The 22,343-nt window shown below is 33.4% G+C and overlaps 2 protein-coding genes across 2 annotated transcripts; both read right to left on the reverse strand.

Moving 5' to 3' along the window:
- Window positions 1–1,577: 1,577 nt before the first annotated feature.
- LOC142234673 (trypsin delta-like) lies at window positions 1,578–2,965 on the reverse strand. Its single transcript, XM_075305847.1, has one exon. It carries the CDS (start codon window positions 2,678–2,680, stop codon window positions 1,841–1,843), a length of 840 nt encoding a protein of 279 aa, XP_075161962.1. The 5' UTR covers window positions 2,681–2,965; the 3' UTR covers window positions 1,578–1,840.
- Window positions 2,966–6,150: 3,185 nt separating this feature from the next.
- Window positions 6,151–15,413, reverse strand: LOC142233321 (trypsin alpha-like). The gene is made up of 3 exons (XM_075304217.1): window positions 15,270–15,413; window positions 13,009–13,831; window positions 6,151–6,284 (listed from the first exon to the last, which is right to left on the reverse strand). Exons 1-3 carry the CDS (start codon window positions 15,411–15,413, stop codon window positions 6,151–6,153), a joined length of 1,101 nt encoding a protein of 366 aa, XP_075160332.1.
- Window positions 15,414–22,343: the final 6,930 nt, after the last annotated feature.

Consider the following 22,343-nt stretch of genomic DNA (forward strand, 5'->3'; position numbering starts at 1 on the left):
CGTAAAAATAAACAAAAACCGAACTAAAACCAAGTTTCTTAAAAATTAGTAAAATTTCTTATAAAATGATAATTGCGACTTCCTTTATAATAGAAAGTTTTTCATACATACGAACAACACTTGGAATAGAAAACTATTTTAGTTCATTCGTACTAAGAAGTATGCAATCCTTTCAAAACTTAAGGAAACACACTTGTTAGAATATAGGAAATTTTCCTAAATTTCTATTGTCTACCTGTAATCGATACCTGTCATCGTAATCGATGTGTTAGCGCGTGGGTGTAATCGATATATTTGCGCGTCGGTTGTTTTTTTAGTTGGAATCGCGTTGTTTTGGTATACGGAGAGATTGTTAAAAAATAATATGGTAAAATAATATAATAAATAACAAATAAAATATATAAAATATTTATTTTAAATTAGTGAGAAAAATGTTCGTTTTTTTTAAATAAATCTATCAATGTTCGTGATAGTGTATAAAGAAAGAAAACACCAGCAGAATAACAACCCTTTCATTTGTCTTCATTTTGGAATCTTCAATTATCAGGTAATATTCAGTGACGCTAACCTTTTGCAACAAAAATGTTTTATGATTTTTTATATTTGTAGGTATTGAAATTGTAAAAGGAGGACAAAATCGTTAGGCAGCAACTTATTAAAAGTGAAAAGTACAAGAAGAAGAAAAAGTGCGTTTTACAGTTGATAATATCACACGGAAATTGGAAATAGTGGAATAATAAACTAATATTTCAAAGAGATTCGATGCTGTTGATTCTTAATAAATATATTCAATATATTAATAAAACATGTCTTTTATTGAAGATAAAATTGCTTATAGAAATAAATAAAATTGTATTTAAAAACGAAGGTAAGCAGTTCTAATTATGAAGTAAAAGTTTTACCACAAATGTGTAAGATTTGTCGAAATGAATGAAAAAATTTCAATAAAATCATTCCATATATGAATTCAAATTAGTTAATTTTTTTCATTCTGTAGTATAGTGGTATATAAATATAGGAAAATGTTAACTAATATATGGAATGCATTATTCCTAATTTCTACGAAAATCACATCGTTCAAACAAATAAAAATGTCTTTGGCGCTATACGAAGTTCAACTTTCTTCGCAATGAGTTCATTTTAACTTAAAGAAGGGGTCACTTTTTTCTGGGTGTACCTCAATTACTTCAAGAGCTATATGAGCTTGTTCTAAAACCTTGATTCTTGAATTGTGACCTAATGGCCTTACGAAAATAAGCTCTATTTGGCCTATAATATCTTTCAAAGTGTGAGAAAAAAAATACAAAAAAGATCCCGAAAAAGTATCAGCTATAGTTTTTGTATGAATGTCCATTTACTAGAAACATAGAGAAGAAAAATTGTCTCAAAATTTCATATTTTTCGTTTATTGTTAAAGAAGTTTATAAAAACGTATTTTAGTGCTCATCAATATAGAAAATATTTATAGCTTATTTAGATTAAAGCCTCTACTTTAAAATAACATCAAGAAATAAATCGAAACGAAATGGAAAAATATAATTTGGTGTCTTTTTCGAATGTCCTTCTAAGCGGACATCGGTAGTGAAATGGTGAAAGATGGGCGCATTTGTAGAAAAATTTATAAAATTAAAGAAATAATGAACGATTTTGTGAGAAGAAGAAATTTATTAAATTTTTCTGGTTCATTTGTATATAATTTTTCCACGTTTTGTAGTTCATTGGTCTTTTGGTACTGTATAATTACTTCTTATGTCTTGAAAATGCGGATAAGTTGATTTCTCATAATATTTGCACAACTAATTTTAATCGTTTAATTTAAATTAGGGTAAATTATTGTAAGTCAACGAAATGTCGGTAATGCTCCACCCCAGCGAGTTACAACATTTGTAATCCAACCATTCATTTGTCTGACATTGGTAAATATACTAGGTGGTTGGGAACATAGCTGTCCCAAGGATACAATTCCATACTGAATTCGTCGCCAAACCAAGGGTCCTCCAGAATCGCCGTGGCACGTATCTTCTCCAATGCCTCCTGCACAAATCATGTTTTTTGTTACGTTTAAGCCCAAATTTCGATATATTCGTATACATTCCTGGCGGTCATATAGGTTTATTGTGAGACCTCGGATTTGATTCGATAAAGCACCTTGGTAAATTAAACTGCCCCAACCGCTTACGTAAAATTTATTCGGCGTAGTTTTTCCGTTTTTGGCCAGTGTTATAAATTGAACTTGCTGATTGGTTTCAAATCTCCTATTGACTCGAATCATTGCAATATCGTAATCAATTGTACTGACACTAAAAAGTCTATGACTAACAATTAAACTTGCAGTGAGATAAAGACCTCCTCCTTCATTGAGAAATGATGAACCAGCACGTATTATAAAAAACCCACCATTCACAACACAATGTGCAGCCGTTAGAATCCAATCTTCACTTATGATCGATCCTCCACATACAAAGTTACTATAGTTATAGATAGCTACTTGCCATGGTACTCTATCTATATAAATGGGAACTCCTCCAACTATACGCGTTTTATTTGTATTAAGATTATTAAGACGATTTTGATGTACGTTATGCCATAATTTGTGATCGTTAATAACACCGCTATGCAACTGTGTCAAGGATACAGGAATCGAAATAAAAGCGCTTATGATAAGTAAATTCAGCCACATCTTATCAATTTGACGTTTCTCACGAAACTATTATTAGTGTGTGACTTCAGTAATGCTGTTTTAAATTCTATTTTTTCTGAAATTTACATTTAATTTAATTGACCTCATTATGTAAAGATTTTATTCACAATCAAATATAACATATGCGGCCTAAAGTTCGGCTCGGTCAAATCTTATGTAGTCAGCGCCATGGATAGCGTACAAAATTCTTCTAACAGCGGTAATTTATAATCCCATTACTACACGCAAAAAAAGCTAAGTCTTCCCTCCCAAACGAAATTTTAAACAAACAATCACTGTTTACCACATGCTTTTCGCTGAAAAGATGTTTTTTTTTTGGGAGATAAGTACAGACTGTTTGTCATAAACAGTGTTGCCAGTATTTTTCTGGCTCTTGTCCCCAGATTAGGACGCTTTTGTCCCCGAAAATTCCCAACTTTAATTAAAATTCTTACATAAATCCCTAATACATTTTGAACAAATTTTTTATAAATAAAAAATAAAGAAATAGGCTTTGTGGAAAATCATTAGATATTTAAAAATTTAAAAAAAAATATTTTTTTTTCTTCAATAATTGTTTTGATTAAAGTTTAAAACCATACATTGTCTAAACTACAGGAGTAGCTTAATTGATAGAGGAAAAGTATTGGTTTGAGCAAAGCCCTGTAGACTGCTTAGACTGGTTGGACGATCTTTTCAAAACTACCACATTCCTACCATAGAGGGTGCTACTTCCAACGAAGCTATCAGAATAAAATAAGATAATTCACTAAACTCAATGTGAATTACACTCGGACATCCCGAAAGAAGGGAATCTTGTAGTTTAGTCAACGTACGGTTGTAAGCTGAAATCTAAACAATACCAATTTGCCTAAGGCTATGGTCACACTAGGCAAATATTTGAAAAAAATAAGTATCAAACATTTTTCCAGAACCATTTCCCAAATATCTGGATACGATTTTTGAAAAATAATCCTACCATGATGTTATATATCCAATATGAGCTAAAAATGTCTGTTGGTTTGGCTGTGCGACGGATTCTTTTTTTTTTATACCCTAAACCACATAATGGTCAGGGTATAATAAGTTTGATCGGCCAAAAAATGTACCTATCAGAAATATTGATTTTAGACCCCATAAAATATATACCGATCGACTCAGAATCACCTCCTGAGTCGATCTAGCGCTTGGTGTCCGTCCGTCTGTCCATGTATTTGTTGTTCACAGGATTCCGGTCGCAATTATTAACCGATTTTGATGAAATTTGGTACTGGGAGTTTTTTGGGCACAAGGGCGAACGCTATTGAATTTGGAAGAAATCGGATCAAATTTAGATATAGCTCCATATATATGTATCGCCCAATTTCGACAAATGGGGTCACGTTGCGCGTTTTTTCAAACGGATCGTCACCAAATTTGGCAAAAGGTAATCTTTTACATCGCCCTTCAAGTCTGCAAAATTTCATCCAAATCGGTTCAGATTTAGATATAGCTCTCATATATATGTATCGCCCGATACCATTTTGGTAGTACTCCTTCGGTTTTGCCTCAAAATAGGCCTCAGTTTCGGCGATCACCTCTTCATTACAGCCAATTTTTTTCCCCTGCGAGCATCCTTTTGAGGTCTGAGAACAAGAAAAAGTCTCTGGGGGCCAGATCTGGAGAATACGGTGGGTGGGGAAGCAATTCGAATCTCAATTCATGAATTTTTGCCGTCGTTCTCAATGACTTGTGGCACGGTGCGTTGTCTTGGTGGAACAACACTTTTTTCTTCTTCATATGGGGCCGTTTTGCCCCATATTTCGACCTTCAAAAGCTCCAATAACGCCATATAATAATCACTGTTGATGGTTTTTCCCTTCTCAAGATAATCGATCAAAATTATTCCCTGCGCATCCCAAAAAACAGAGGTCATTACTTTGCCAGCGGACTTTTGAGTCTTTCCACGCTTCGGCGACGATTCACCGGTCGCTGTCCACTCAGCTGACTGTCGATTGGACTCAGGAGTGTAGTGATGGAGCCATGTTTCATCCATTGTCACATATCGACGGAAAAACTTGGGTGTATTACGAGTTAACAGCTGCAAACACCGCTCAGAATCATCAACACGTTGATGTTTTTGGTCAAATGTGAGCTCGCGCGGCACCCATTTTCAACAGAGCTTCCGCATATCCAAATATTGATGAATGATATGACCAACACGTTCCTTTGATATATTTAAGGCCTCTGCTATCTCGATCAACTTAATTTTACGGTCATTCAAAATCATTTTGTGGATATTTTTGATGTTTTCGTCGGTAACCACCTCTTTCGAGCGTCCACTGCGTTCACCGTCCTTCGTGCTCATTTCACCACGCTTGAATTTTGCATACCAATCAATTAATATTGATTTCCCTGAGGCAGAGTCCGGAAACTCATTACCAAGCCAAGTTTTTGCTTCCACCGTATTTTCCCCTTCAGAAAACAGTATTTTATCAAAACACGAAATTTCTTTTTTTTCACAATAACAAAAGTTGCTTCACAAAAGACGCTCTATCTCACAAACTAATTGACTTACAGACGTCAAATTTGACACGAATCATTTGAAGGTAGGTACTATAAAAAAATAATATGCATTTAATACTAGCGACGCCATCTATGTGTCAGACCGGGGACTTAACAGGTTATAAGCTTAAATCTACATATAAAAGTGATATTTAGAATATACCATTGCACACAGAATGTAGGAAAATTAATTAGATAAGTATTCATACCACCGGACCAGAAAGAGTTAAGCCATTCTTGGCTGATGCGTGCTGAGTGTGATGGTGCTCAATACTATTGGAATATCCTTAGTCTTCAGCCGAAACCCTGCCCTTAGGACATTTTCTCGGCATTTATTTCGAGTTCTGGACGTCAAACGAAAGTGTACATATTCAGCTGACCTTTTTAGCAAGTATACGCGATCATTTTTTGTGTTCACAAACTGGAATAGTTTCTCATCAGAAAAACCAAAATTCAGTACCTGACCACATTCGTGCAAGCGAAACAACTTCTTAGCTCATTCCAGTCTAACTTTTCCAAACTTCAATGGCTTTAGTCCGAGCTTAGTTTTCAATATGTTGTATTTGTTCTCGCAATATGTTAAGCTCACATGCAAGTTTTCTACCACTGCGACCTGAAATTCGATCAAAAATGACCTTCACTTTTCGGTTCTGGTATTGTTACAGTTTTTTATTGCCCACTGTTTGGACGCGATGCAAAACTCTATAGGAGAACTTTTCTTCAATTTTCAAAACGTCGTGTACGCGGAAGGTTCCGCTTCGTCCAATTAGTAAAAAATTTGGATACCCCATATTAATTTCATAACCTCCCCCACGCACAGTGCTTCGAAAACCGCAATAATAATGTGCTCCAATTATTATTCTAATTTCTGTTTTTAACAGTCTATGATACCAAGCTTTGATCACAACAATAAAATTCTGCCCTATTCAACTAGAACTATTTTCAAATATTTGAACGTAGGTATTGTTGGTGGTTTCTGAACAAAAAACAACAATAAAATTCTGCCCTATTCGACTAGAACTATTTTCAAATATTTGAACGTAGGTATTGTTGGTGGTTTCTGAACAAAAAAACAAAATATAAATAATTTTGAACAAATTAAAAATTTGAAAATTTTTTTAAAGTTTAGGGATTTTTCACCCAAAATTTGCAGTATCCTCATTTTTGTTCTCACACTAGTTTTTGGATTGATTAAAATGTATATTATTGAATAAAAAAATAAGTTCTGCTATATTTGCTTAGAAGTAATTTTCCAATATATTTACTTTTTGTTGTTAATTACACTAAAAAAAAAGCATGCCCGGTTCCAAAGATTTTGTCTTTGCTTTAAAAATTTTGGTATTGATGCCGACCCAAAGAAGCGGAGAATACAAGTAAGGATACTTTTAAGATACAATTCTCTTTTAAATTTGGGTTTTGTGTACTTGCTTCTAGGAAGCAATTTTTAATTTTTCGCTTTTTCAGTTTTTTTTTCTACATATGCTATCAAAGACCTTTAAAAACGAGTTAACGACAACTTTATTTTCTAAATTAAGACTCGACTTCCAGTAGAAATAATGCTATGTTTCAAGTAAAAAACGTCTTTAAAATAAATTGTTGAAAAACATGTCCTATATTTGAACGATTTTTTGCCAAGTAGTCAAGATGCAAAAAGACAACCAATTTAAAGACAATTGCATTAAATTTAAAGAATTTTTCTTTATTATTAAAATCAAGTTGACCTTATCCCAAACATTTTTTCTTTCATGTTATGATACCCATTTTTAAGTGAAATCACTTAATTATAAGGACAATACGACTTCATTGAAACGTTTATCGACTTTTGGACAAGGAAAACAACTTTTATAGTAGAGAAATGCGTCTTCTATGCTAAGCAAAATTGGCATTCGTATTTTAAAGACATGAAATCTTTGACCTCACGACAATATTTTTTTCAGTGTAGCAACCAAAAAAATAAAATTCTGTGAACTTTAAAAAATTAACGTTACTTTTTCACAAATAGCTAATTATTATGAATTAATTATATTTTGAATTGAAAGCTAACAACAATGATAAAATAAAATCAAAGACTAAAATGAAATTCAAAGTTCCACCAAGATCGCCAAATACGGAAAATTTTTAAAATTGTATATGTTCTATAAACTTTTGAAAAAATTACTTATTCTTTTTAAAATTAGCAAATTTTTTTTTTAATTGGAAGCTATGAAATGAAGTTCAGAAATATAATTTTTTGTTACAAGTCCTCAAGATGGACATCAAAAATGTGCAAGCAAAATGTGCACCAAAAATGTGCAAATTTTACATATTAAATGTTTGTTATAAATTATAAAACATATTTCAAAGTAAATTTTTTTTCTTTTCCAGCAAAAAAAATTTGGAATTTCTTCCAAAGGCACAACTTTAAAAGCACTTCCAGAAGATGTACTCCCAATGATGTTCTTTATTTTAACTACGCAGGAAGTTCTTTTAATTTAATTTTTTAAAACTTTCTTTTTTTCATATTTTTAATGGATAATGTTAACTTTTTTGTTTCAAATAGGTTAAAAACAGAGTAAGAAATCATAAAATGGTACAAATCATTTAAATTTTGTCGAAAAAAAATGGTAAATGCTTTCTAGAAAAATTGCGAATTTTTGAAAATATTTGATGATAAACGTTCCAGACAAGCGTTATAATGCATTAAAAATCATAAAAAATTTTAAAAATTATTTATTTGTCCAAATATCACAAAATTTCTTAATTCACATCCAAAACACCGAATTCACCTCACACCTTAAAAAGTGATGCAAATTAAATGCAGAGGCTGTTGAAATGGTGGACATCAGTCCTATGACAAGCCCATGTTAAATTCATCGCTTCTGCGCCAATTTTGCACCACTTCCGGATCCAAAAAGAACATTTTCACTACTTTTTTGGTGACGCTTTTTTTGCTGGGTTATTCCAAAAAAGTTGCAAAATGCTCAAAACTAAGTCGTAGTCTACATTTGAAGCGTTTTTTAGGGTTTTCTTTGCTTTAAGGAAGCGTTTAAAATTTGCAAAATTCGTGTCCCAAATTTAATGAAAAAAAATTTTGAAGCAAAAACTTATAAACTTTCTTATAGTGAAAATTGCATTATTTTAAAGAAATTTGTCCTTAATATTGTGCAAATTTGCTTGTATAAAAATTTAGGTTGTACAATATTTCATCAATATTTTTTTCATTGTAGATATTATGAGATATAATTAAAGTTAGACATATATAAATTTACAGATATTTAAATATCTCAGACATTAGATCTCGGCAATTGTGAGGCCAAAGATTTTATGATTGAGGCCAAAGATTTTATGATTTTATGAAAATACAAACGCAAATTATGCTTAGCATAGAAGACGCCATTTCTCTATTATAAAGATTTTTTCATTGTCCAAAAGTCGATAAACTTTTCAATGAAGTCGTATTGTCCTTTTAATTAAGTGATTTCACTTAAAAATGGGTATCATAACATGAAAGAAAAAATGTTTGGGCTAAGGTAAACTTGACTTTAATAATTCAGAAAATTCTTTAAAAATAATGAAATGGTCTTTATATTTGTTTTCTTTTTTCATCTTGAATACATAGCGAAAAATCGTTCAAAAATAGGACATGTTTTTCAACACTTTATTTTAAAGACGTTTTTTACTTGAAACATAGCATAATTTCTACTGGAAGTCGAGTCTTAATTTAGAAAATAAAGTTGTCGTTAATTTGTTTTTAAATGTCTTTGATAGCATATGAAGAAAAAAGCTGAAAAAAAAACGAAAAATTAAAATTTGCTTCCTAGAAGCAAGTACACAAAACCCAAATTTAAAAGAGAGTTATGTCTTAAAAGTATCCTTACTTGTATTCTCCGCTTCTTTGGCTCGGAATCAATACCAAAATTGTTCAGTGTAATCATTCAAAGATATGTATTATACAACATTTAAAAGGTCTTGAAGAGCACTTTCAATGCTGCAAAAGTTTGAAAGTTATTCCAATACCTGAGGTGACCCATTTTAGAGACCTTTCAATAGGGTCCACCGGTTCGGTCCGGTCCGGTCCACCTAGGATCATCAACTTTGGCTCATTACTAGATAAATATCTTGGCTCTAACCCAAATGACGGGCCTTATGATATTGGTGTTATCTCACCCATCTATGCAATGAGATATTTTTGAACACTTTTTATATGAGGTACATAAAGGAGTCCGATCGGAACCAAACTTTGCATTTTTCTTATTTCACCAAGGCCCCACAAAGTTTCGCTTTCCTGCGATGTATCCTTCTATTTTTGCCCATTCGTTGTATAGGATTGAAGCACTATGCCACGTTCTCTGTAAATTTCAAGTAAATCGGAGAAGTTTAGTTTTAACAGGTTGGCTGATAAGTCCCTGGTCCTGGCGTCGCTAGTATTAAATACATATTATTTTTATATAGTACCAACCTTCAAATGATTCGTGTCAAAATTTGTCAATTAGTTTGTGAGATATCAAAATATCAGGTACCTTATTTTCACCACAAGATCACCCCCATTGTTCCTTGGAAATTTCAAGTGAATCGGTTAAACCGTTTCAGAACTTACTCGGAATATAAAAATAAATAAATTGATTCAACAGTAGAAAAATTTTTTAGGATTTAACTTGAAGAAAACGACTTTAACTGATATTAAGACTTATTTATGATTGTGGAAAAATCCAAATCAGTTAAATTTGGTATGCTATAGTATTCGAACAAATGAAAATTTTCTAACCGAAAAATGGTAATTTTACATAAATATTGGATATATGTTTTATTGACTTCTACGAAAATTACTCCATTAGAAATATACAAATAAAGGGTGATTCTTTTGAGGTTAGGATTTTCATGCATTAGTATTTGACAGATCACGTGGGATTTCAGACATGGTGTCAAAGAGAAAGATGCTCAGTATGCTTTGACATTTCTTCATGAATAGACTTACTAACGAGCCACAACGTCGAATTTTCAGTGAATGGGCCCTAGAAAAGTTGGCAGAAAATCCGCTTTTTTATCGACAAATTTTGTTCAGCGATGAGGCTCATTTCTGGTTGAATGGCTACGTAAATAAGCAAAATTGCCGCATTTGGAGTGAAGAGCAACCAGAAGCCGTTCAAGAACTGCCCATGCATCCCGAAAAATGCACTGTTTGGTGTGGTTTGTACGCTGGTGGAATCATTGGACCGTATTTTTTCAAAGATGCTGTTGGACGCAACGTTACGGTGAATGGCGATCGCTATCGTTCGATGCTAACAAACTTTTTGTTGCCAAAAATGGAAGAACTGAACTTGGTTGACATGTGGTTTCAACAAGATGGCGCTACATGCCACACAGCTCGCGATTCTATGGCCATTTTGAGGGAAAACTTCGGAGAACAATTCATCTCAAGAAATGGACCGGTAAGTTGGCCACCAAGATCATGCGATTTGACGCCTTTAGACTATTTTTTGTGGGGCTACGTCAAGTCTAAAGTCTACAGAAATAAGCCAGCAACTATTCCAGCTTTGGAAGACAACATTTCCGAAGAAATTCGGGCTATTCCGGCCGAAATGCTCGAAAAAGTTGCCCAAAATTGGACTTTCCGAATGGACCACCTAAGACGCAGCCGCGGTCAACATTTAAATGAAATTATCTTCAAAAAGTAAATGTCATGGACCAATCTAACGTTTCAAATAAAGAACCGATGAGATTTTGCATTTTTTATTTTATTTTTTTAAAAAAAAAGTTATCAAGCTCTTAACAAATCACCCTTTATATAGCCCATATAAAGTTCAATTTTATCCAAAATTACTTAATATTAATTTATCATTGGCTTTACAGTTTTCTGATACTACATGTGTGTTTTTTTATACCCTCCACCATAGGATGGGGGTATATTATTTGTCATTCCGTTTGTAACACATCGAAATATTGCTCTAAGACCCCATAAAATATATATATTCTGGGTCGAGGTGAAATTCTGAGTCGATCTGAGCATGTCCGTCCGTCCGTCTGTTGAAATCACGCTAACTCCCGAACGAAACAAGCTATCGACTTGAAACTTGGCACAAGTTGTTGTTATTGATGTAGGTCGGATGGTATTGCAAATGGGCCATATCGGTCCACTTCGGTCCACTTCGGTCCACTTGCGATTGCTCTAAGAGAAGCAAATTTCATCCGATCCGGCTGAAATTTGGTACATGGTGTTAGTATATGGTCTCTAACAACCATGCAAAAATTGGTCCATATCGGTCCACTTTTACATATAGCCCCCATATAAACGGACCCCCAAATTTGGCTTGCGATTGCTCTAAGAGAGGCAAATTTCATCCGATCCGGCTGAAATTTGGTACATGATGTTAGTATATGGTCTCTAACAACCATGCAAAAATTGGTCCACATCGGTCCATAATTATATATAGCCCCCATATAAACCGATCCCCCGATGTGGCTTGCGGAGCCTCTAAGAGAAGCAAATTTGGTATATGTTTTCTAATGACCATGCAAAAATTGGTCCACATCGACCCATAATTATATATAGCCCCCATATAAACCGATCCCCAGATTTGACCTCCGGAGCTTCTTAGAGGAGCAAAATTCATCCGATCCGGTTGAAATTTGGTACGTGATGTTAGTATATGGTCTCTAACAACCATGCAAGAATTGGTCCGTATCGGTCCATAATTATATATAGCCCCCATATAAGTCGATCCGCAGATTTGTCCTCCGGAGCCTCTTGGAGGAGTAAAATTCATCCGATCCGGTTGAATTTTGCAACGTGGTGTTAGTATAAGGCCGCTTATAGCCATGTCATAATTGGTCCATATCGGTCTATAGTTATATATAGCCGATCCCCAATCACATAAAATTGGTCCATATCGGTTGATAATCATGGTTGCCACTCGAGCCAAAAATAATATACCAAAATTTTATTTCTATAGAAACTTTTGTCAAATTTTTATTTCTATAGAAAATTTTATTTCTATAGAAAATTTTGTCAACATTTTACTTCTATAGAACATTTTGACAAAATTTTATTTCTATAGAAAATTTTGTCAAAATTTTATTTCATAGAAATTTTTTTCCAAATTTTATTTCTATAGAAAATTTTGTCAAAATGTTACTTCTATAGAAAATTTTGTCAAAATTTTATTTCTATAGAAACTTTAAACTTAATTATATACGTATTTAATCGGCCCTTTTGTAGTTTAATATATACCACGTATGGACTATGTGGTATATATTACGTTGTTAGGAAGTTTTATGATGCCTTGCCATCGGCTTCAGTAGACGTTTCTACGCAATCCATGGTGGAGGGTACATAAGCTTGGGCCTGGCCGAAGTTACGGCCGTATATACTTGTTTTTCATTGTGATCACACCTGGTCCTGATTTCAACTTTATGCAATAGAAAGCAAAAACATTATTTGTAATTGTTATAAACACTCATAGAAATATTATATTTTAGTTATAATTTCTCCAATATAAGATAGTTTCATTGATTTTAATAAATAAATACGCGCATTTTCGAAAGGCGCTAGAGATATTTTTGCAATTTTTCCTTCAAACTACGATATTTTCTTTAACAAGTGAAAAAATTAGTTATGGGTAATAAATTTTCTTGGATTTGTCGAAAAATATTTACTTCGTTTTGTAATACAGTTTAGCTAAATGTTTTTTTTTTAAATTAACCTACATTTTCGTTCTGGAGTGTATGATGTAGCAAAACTCATACCTTTATTAATTTTATGTATTATTTAAATGTAGGCTGCTTTCCACCTCTTCTACGTATAGTACTTTTAATCCATCCATTTAATCTACGGGTATTAGTATAGACACCTGGATAATTTGGCCGGGCACATCCAATACCAAAAGAAACAACTCCATATTGGATTCGACCATTAACTAATGGTCCACCGGAATCACCTTGACATGCATCTTTCCTTGGTTTTTGAGTACATATCATATTAGCATTGACAGAAATTTTATCAGGTGTATATTTTCGTTGGCATTGCCGACGGTTTATTTTATGAAGAGTTACACCCCTAATACGATTCGGAGTTGGCCCATTTTCTGTTGTTCTACCCCAACCACTAACGAAAAATCGCCTGGGTAAACGTCTATTTCGTACAGGGAGAGCTATTGGCATTACGTTGCTGGTTCTTTGCAAACTCCTTTGTAATCTTATCAAGGCGATATCGTAGTTAAGTGTGTTCGGGTTGTAACTGGAGTGGATGATGACGGAACGCGCATAACGTATTTGACCACCTCTGTTATTGTATGTGGAGCCAGCCCGTATAGAAAAAGAACCTCCACCGTAGACACAATGAGCAGCTGTTAAAATCCAATCCAAACTAATTACAGAACCTCCGCATATTGCATAACCACTATCATACAGAGCAATTTGCCAAGGAACCAGGCTAATTTCAATAGGTCTGCCTCCCACTATTCGTGTTCCATTGATCGTATCAAAGTGTTCCGGATCATAATAATCCAAGTCATCTATTCCCTGCATTGCTAATGTAGTATTCCGCAATTGACCATTGCTGCATGGAAGAAAAATGACCATACTCAGCGGCAGTAGAAGTCGAAGAGCCCACATCCTAACTTTATAACGATACTATAAGAAATGATTTACACCAATCACCAGTACGAAATTTGGTTAGTTTCTTTCGAAATATTTGCAACTTGTATTTAAATAAGAATTTGGGTTAGTAGTGTGTTTTAGTTAATGGCAAAAATAGCCGACTGACGGCTATGATAGAAAGAACATTTCTATGCCTGACCATTTTTTCGCTAAGTATTATCGTTGATGTTTGTTTTCCAATACGTTTGACCAGGTCAATTCAATGGAAGGCTCTCTTAAACCGGTTATCGCAAAAATATAGAACTGTATTGTAGGCTTATTTGTTTGAAATTAGCATAAAATGAAATTGAGACAACATGAAAAAATCTCAGAATACACACAATGAAAAAAATGTTTTGCTCCGGAAAGAAATTTTAGAAAAATGAAATTTCAATTTGTTATTAGTAACATATTTTCCTTAAAACTTTACACGGGTCATGATCGACATGTTCATTGCCAGCGTCATAAGCGTAGAAAGGCCTCTGGGGAGGGGGCTTAGACCTCCCAGAAAAATTTTAGCCCCCCAGAATTTGAAAAACTATTTACGATTTTTCATTGTTTTTATATAGTTTTATTTCTTAACATTGTCTTCTAAATTGTTAGTTAGTTTCTTTATTATAAGTGAATGCTTGAAGTCTGATATTTATGAAATAAAGCAGTGGTTGAACTTATGATTTAAGTTCCTAAATGTATGTTTAGTTTAATAACTAAAGCTCCTTTATTATTTTGTTTAGTCTAATTATTAGTCAATTTAATTAAAAAATAGTAATTGATATAAAACTATTCTTTCATAAATGTATATATTAACAATGCTGCAAAAAAGCGTCGCCAAAAAAGAAGTGAAAATGTTCTTTGGGTCTGGGAGTGGCTATAGCCCCCTAGCAAAACTGTCTAGCTACCCTAATGGCCAGCGTAGTGTCGTGGAAACAATTTTGTTGTAATGAAACTTAACGGGATATAAGACAAAAAAAAACAAGAATAGAAAGGAACTGCAATATAAATTAATCATTTAAGTTTTGATCGTTAAACAGACAAGACTCAAAAATTGTAAACCGATTATATTATAAGTTTTCAAATCTACTTTAAATAGATTTCGAGCCTAATTTGTATACGTTCGGGACCGGACAAGCCCACTTCAATTGACGCACTAGAATACAGTATTGAAGCATTTATTCGTGAGATACCGGCCGAAATGTTGCAAAGAGTATCACTAAAATATAGAATAATCTTCAAACATTAAATTATATGGACCATACTATCAATTCAAATTAAGATTTCATGCAGTATTTTGAATCTTATCTGTTTTTGTTTTAAAAAAATTTCTATAGCTATATACTAGAAATCACGTTAATATTGTCATTGATAAAATGTAGAGGTTCTGCCTCCTACTGATTCATCAACGAAAATGTAGTTGACTGTGTCTCCTATTTACTGTGTCATTGTTGTCAACGAAACCGTAGAAGACTGCGTTTCCCGCAGTATCATTGACGACAAAGTAGACTAAAATGTAAGCGATATTGACGTCATCATAGACATGATCGTTCACAATGTCCCTTGAAAATTCTTGATGGAACATTTGTATTCTTGATGCGACATTTGTATGAAAATGTCGTCAACGATTTGTTTGAAGTGTCCATAATATGTCTTCAAGAATTTAATATGATCGTGCACGATTCCTTCATGACGTCTTGCAGACATACACCACTGTGATATTTCATTTTACACCTAAAGAATTAGTGTACCACTAAAATTGTGACCATTATTAAACAAGTGAGTAAAGTCTAACGGGACCGACTATATCATACCCTACACCACCCCTGGTAAAACAGCATTTGGGCGTATTATTAAAATAAGTTTAGGAGATAAACCAAAATTTCAGGAACAAATCTACTTTACCACAAGTTGTTAAAAAAGAGAGAATATACGGTAAAGAAGTCGTCGGAAAAGCCTGGTTTTTGAGAAATCGGCCCCTGAAAATTGGAAATTGAAACCATTTTTTTTTAATGTAGGTCGGCAGTTTTTTACTAAATTTAATTAGTAAAAACCGAAACCCAGATTTGGCTTGCGGAGCCTCTTAGAGAAGCAAATTTCATCCGATCCGGCTAAAATTTGGTACGTGGTGTTAATATATGGCCTCGAATAACCATGCGAAAATTAGTCTATAACCGATCACCAAATTTTAATTCATCACAAATTTGAACTTAGTCCATTAGTTAATTAATTTCTCATAAGGTTTAACGTAGAAAAGGCAAGCTCCCCACAAGCACCCCAGCAAAAAATGGAGCACTATTTCAGCAGGATTGTAAGGGAGAGAGGCAGTACCAACTGCTTACAAAACAACCGAATCAGCGCTGGGCGATGTCCCGATTTATAGAAGCTTCAACATAGCGCTGATATAATTGCTCATTTCAATAACAATATTGCTCAGAAGTGAGCGATATTGTTATTGCCCAGCAAAAAATTGAACATTATTTCAGAGGGATTGTAAGAGAGAGAGGCAGTACCAACTGCTTACAAAACAACCGAATCAGCGCTGATTTTTGTGGGCGATGTCCCGATTTACAGCAGCTTCAACATAGCGCTGATATAATTGCTCATTTCAATAACAATATTGCTCAGAAGTGAGCGATATTGTTATTGGTATGAAAGAAAACAGCACTACCTTTCGCGCATCTATACTGCATGAATTGGTTGCAATAACGTAAACGAAAAACGAATAAACTTGTTTGATTACTCGTTTACGTTATTGCCGCCGATACATGTAGTATAGATGCACTGCCTACTTTATTGTATACCAAAAAGCGCAACTAAATTTTACTGCTGAAATATTTTTTGCTGGGACTGCTGTGCGTGGGCTGGGACCATGCCCACGTATAGCAGTGCTTGTATGACATGAATTTTATTGAGGGTTTCAGAAGGTTTTAATACATTTTTCTTCGTCGTTGAAAAATTTCTAATACATCGAATCTAACCTATCACTAAGTTTCAAGATTTTATGTTCTGGGACTTCGAAAATATTTTTGTGTCCTTTAAACCATGATTGGCGTTTGGAACTTTTAAAATATATAGAAAGATTTCGTTGTAGTTGTTCGATGTCATCTGGTATGTATTTTAATGTGGACTTGTTAACTAAATTCATAGAATGTAAAATGATCCAATAACCATCGCCTTTCTGGACTATATGGATTTATTTAGGATTTTATTCTTTAACATGATTGCTACACCAAATTTTTCCAACCTCACAACCTGCTTAACATTTCTTTTGTCACTCCACCATAGGATGGGGGGTATATTAACTTTGTCATTCCGTTTGTAACACATCGAAATATTGCTCTAAGACCCCATAAAGTATATATATTGTGGGTCGTGGTGAAATTCTGAGTCGATCTAAGCATGTCCGTCCGTCCGTCTGTTGAAATCACGCTAACTTCCGAACGAAACAAGCTATCGACTTCAAACTTGGCACAAGTAGTTGTTATTGATGTAAGTCAGATGGTATTGCAAATGGGCCACTTTTACGTATAGCCCCCATATAAACCTATCCCCAGATTTGGCTTGCGGAGCCTCTAAGAGTAGCATATTTCGTCCGATCTGGCTGAAATTTGTTACATGGTGTAAATATATGGTCTCTAACAACCGTGCAAAAATTGATCCATATCGGTCCATAATTATATATAGCCCCCATATAAACCTATCCCCAGATTTGTCCTCCGGAGCCTCTTGGAGGAGCAAAATTCATCCGATCCGGTTGAAATTTGGAACGCGGTGTTAGTATGTGGTCTCTAACAAACACGCAAAAATTGGTCCATATCGGTAAATAATTATATATAGCCCCCATATAAATCGATCCCCAGATTTGATGCAAAAATGGGTCCATATCGGTCCATAATTATATATATGTCAAATTTTATTTTTATAGAAAATTTTGGCAAAATTTTATTTCTATAGAAAATGTTTTCAAAATTTTAATTCTATAGAGAATGTTGTCAAAATTTTAATTCTATTTAAATTTTGTCAAAATTTTATTTCCATAGAAAATTTTGTGAAAATTTTATTTCCATAGAAAATTTTGTCAAAATTTTATTTCTATAGAAATTCAAAATTTTATTTCTGTAGAAAATTTTGTCAAAATTTTATTTCTATAGGAAATTTTGTCCAAATTTTACTTCTATAGAAAATATTGTCAAAATTTTATTTTGTCAAAATTATATTTCTATAGAAACTTTTGTTAAACTTTTATTTCTATGGAAAATTTTGTCAAACTTAATTATATACGTATTTAATCGGCGTATATAGTTTAATATATACCACGTATGGACTACCTTGCAATTTAGAAGACGGTGTTAGGAAATTTTAAGATACCTTGCCATCGGCAAGTGTTACTGCAATCCAAGTAATTCGATTGTGGATGACAGTCTTCAACAGAAGTTTCTTCGCAATCCAGGGTGGAGGGTACATAAGCTTCGGCCTGGCCGAACTTACGGCCGTATATACTTGTTAGCCTTAAATTTTGTCACTTTAATGAGAAAAAAACTAAAAATGAGCCAGAAAGGGCAAAAAAAAAATAAAAAGAGACAAAATAAAAAAGAGTCAAAAAATGGACAACAGCTCAAAAAAGAGTCAATTTGGCTTTTTAGAGGCCAGTAACTGTAACGCTACTGGATATGTAAATTTCATCTGATGCAGTTGGAATTTGGTACGTGGTGTCAATATGTGGCTTTTATCCACTATGCGAAAATTTGTCCATATAGGTCCATAATTATATTTAGCCCCCATATAAACCGATACCCAGATTTTACTTCTTGGACGTCCTAGATAAGCAAATTTCATCTGATCCGGCTAAAATTTGGTTTTAATCACGCAAAGATTGGTCCATATCGGTTCATAATTGTATATAGCTCTTTAATTACCGCAAAAACTGGTTCCTATCGGTTCATAATTATTTATAGACTCCATAGGGACTAACTTACAATTTAGAAGACAATGTAAAGAAAATTAAACATACTTTACAAGTGTAAATACAAGCAGGGCTGCCAGTTTTGCCGATTTATCGGCATTTTGACGATTTTTTACTCACAAAATGGGTAATTTCGATTTTTTCTGATTTCAACGATACTAACACCTTTCTTTAGACAATTAGTTTAGGGATTTAAAGTTTTTACGTTTTGAAGAAATTTTTGAAAATATGAAAATAAAATTGAAAAATGTTGGGAAAATTTTCGGAAACAAAACGTGGAGTACTTTGGTTTTTCGAGTTTTGTCAAAATTCGTACAAATAATCATGATTCTTCTACAACCCACAGCAAACGTAGAAATTTTTAAGCAAAAAACTAAAATTAGATGATAGCTGGAGAATAATTCATTGGATGGAATATTCTGTTCAAAAAATAACCTAAAATGAAATAACTCATGTTGTTTTAATACCAAAATTGATAATGATTTACTCAGAATGTGCAATAGAAACTTTTACTACCCAGCAAAAAAAGCGTCGCCAAAAAAGTAATGAAAATGTTCTTTTTGGATGTTGGATTACACTCAAAAGAAAATAAAACGGATAACGAATAACGGCCATCGCAAAGCACAACAAAGTTTTTTGTTAAGAACCCAGCAAAAAAGCATCGTCAAAAAAGTAGTGAAAATGTACTTTTTGAATCCGGAAGTGGTGCAAAATTGGCGCAGAAGCAATGAATTTAACATGGGCTTGTCATAGGACGGAAGTCCTCCATTTCAACAGTCGGTGCACTGAATTTGCATCACTTCGTTGGATGTGATCCGAATTCAATGTTTTGGATGTAAATTAAAAAATTCTGTGATATTTTGTCAAATAAATAATTTTTATATTTTTTTATAATTTTTAATGGACTCGAACGTTTGTCTGAAACTTTTGACCTCAAATATTTTCAAAAATTCACACTTTTCTCAGATTGGATTTAACAAAAATTTCGACAAAATTTATGTAATTTGTACCATTTTATGAATTCTTACTCCGTTTTAACCTATTTGAAACAAAAACAAGTATATACGACCGTAAGTTCGGCCAGGCCGAATCTTATGTACCCTCCACCATGGATTGCGTAGGAACTTCTACTAAAGGCTGTCATCCACAATCGAATTACTTGGGTTGCGATAACACTTGCCGATGGCAAGGTATAGTAAAACTTTTTAACACTGTCTTCTAAATTGTAAGTTAGTCCATAAGGGGTATATATTAAACAAAAAAAGGCCGATTAAATACGTATATAATTAAGTTTGACAAAATTTTCTATAGAAATAAAATTTTGACAAAATTTTCTATAGAAATAAAAACTTGACAAAATTTTCTATAGAAATACAATGTTGACAAAATTTTCTATGGAAGTAAAATGTTGACAAAATTTTCTATAGCAATAAAATTTTGACAAAATTTTCTATAGAAATAAAATGTTGACAAAATTTTCTATAGAAATAAAATGTTGACAAAATGTTCTATAGAAATAAAATGTTGACAAAATTGTCTATAGAACTAAAATGTTGACAAAATTTTCTACAGAAATAAATTTTTTACAAAATTTTCTATAGAAATAAAATTTTGACAAAATTTTCTATGGAAATAAAATGTTGACAAACATTGCTATAGAAATAAACTTTTTACAAAACTTTCTATAGAAATGAAATTTTGACAAAACTTTCTATAGTAATAAAATTTGACAATTTTTACATGGCTGTTAGAGGCCATATACTAACGAAATGTACCAAATTTCAACCGCATCGGATGACTTTTGCTCCTCCAAGAGGCTCCGGAGGTCAAATCTGGGGATCGGTTTATATGGGAGCTATATATAATTATGGACCGATATGGACCAATTTTTGCATGGTTGTTAGAGACCATATACTAACACCACGTACTAAATTTCAATTGGATCGGATGAATTTTGCTCATCCAAGAGGCTCCAGAGTTCAAATCTGGGGATCGGTTTATATGGGAGCTATATATAATTATGGACCGATATGGACCAATTTTTGCATGCTTGTTAGAGACCGTATACTAACATCAGGTACCCAATTTCAAACGGATCGGATGAATTTTGCCCCTCCAAGAGGCTCCGGAGGTCAAATCTGGGGATCGGTTTATATGGGAGCTATATATAATTATGGACCGATATGGACCAGTTTTTGCATGTTTGTTAGAGACCATATACTAATACCACGTACCAAATTTCAATCGGGTAGGATGAAGTTTGCTCCTCCAAGAGGCTCCGGAGGTCAAATCTGGGGATCGGTTTATATGGGAGCTATATATATTTATGGACCGATATGGACCAATTTTTGCATGGTTGTTAGAGACCGTATACTAACATCAGGTACCAAATTTCAACCGGATCGGATGAATTTTGCCCCTCCAAGAGGCTTCGGAGGTCAAATCTGGGGATCGGTTTATACGGGGGCTATATATAATTATGGACCGATATGGACCAATTTTTGCATGGTTGTTAGAGACCGTATACTTAGACCACGTACCAAATTTCAACCGGATCGGATGAATTTTGCTGCTCCGGAAGGCTCCGCAAGCCAAATTTGGGGATCGGTTTATATGGGGGCTATACGTAAACGTGGGCCGATATGGCCCATTTTCAATACCATCCGACCTACATCAATAACAACTACTTGTGCCAAGTTTCAAGTCGATAGCTAGTTTCGTTCGGAAGTTAGCGTGATTTCCACAGACGGACGGACAGCCGGACAGACGGACAGACGGACGGACGGACGGACATGCTTAGATCGACTCAGAATTTCACCACGACCCAGAATATATATACTATATTTCGATGTGTTACAAACGGAATGACAAAGTTAATATACCCCCATCCTATGGTGGAGGGTATAATAAAATTATCCATGTTTTATTTTCGCTGAAACAAATAAAAATGTCAACTGACATATATTGTTTTAACATAATTAAAACAATATTTTATGAATATCTATAGTATTTGACCAAAAATCTGAATATTTGTCGAATTGAGACATAACAGCAAACAAAATGTTTGCTGATCGTATTTAGGAGCTTGTAAGTATATTACAGTGCAAAAATTTATAACCTAAAAATTTTATAATTTGTTGTTCATTAGGTCCTGAAGTACAAAAATATAACAGCAGACATCGACTGCTGTTTTTAGCAGACTTTTTTCTATGAGTGTATAAAAAATAATCACATTTAGACATTATCGTATCTATCGGAAACACCATAAATAATCACCTGTTTTGGGAAAACATGGGACTTTTTATTTAATTTCAAAATATATAATAAATAAAATAAAAATAAATAAATAATTTTTAAATAAAAATGTTACTCAATTAATAACAATATTTTAGAAAATTAGTTTTTCTTTATACAAAAATTACGAATTAGTTTTTGTTTAACCTGAAAATGATTTTTATGGTAATGTTATTTGTATACAAAACTGGTTTCTTTATATATTTTTTAATTGAAATGCATAGTTGTGTACATTAATTTTCTGTTTTGTAGCCG

The sequence above is a fragment of the Haematobia irritans genome, chromosome 4, assembly GCF_050003625.1.
Source record: "Haematobia irritans isolate KBUSLIRL chromosome 4, ASM5000362v1, whole genome shotgun sequence".
Classification (NCBI taxonomy): domain Eukaryota; kingdom Metazoa; phylum Arthropoda; class Insecta; order Diptera; family Muscidae; genus Haematobia; species Haematobia irritans.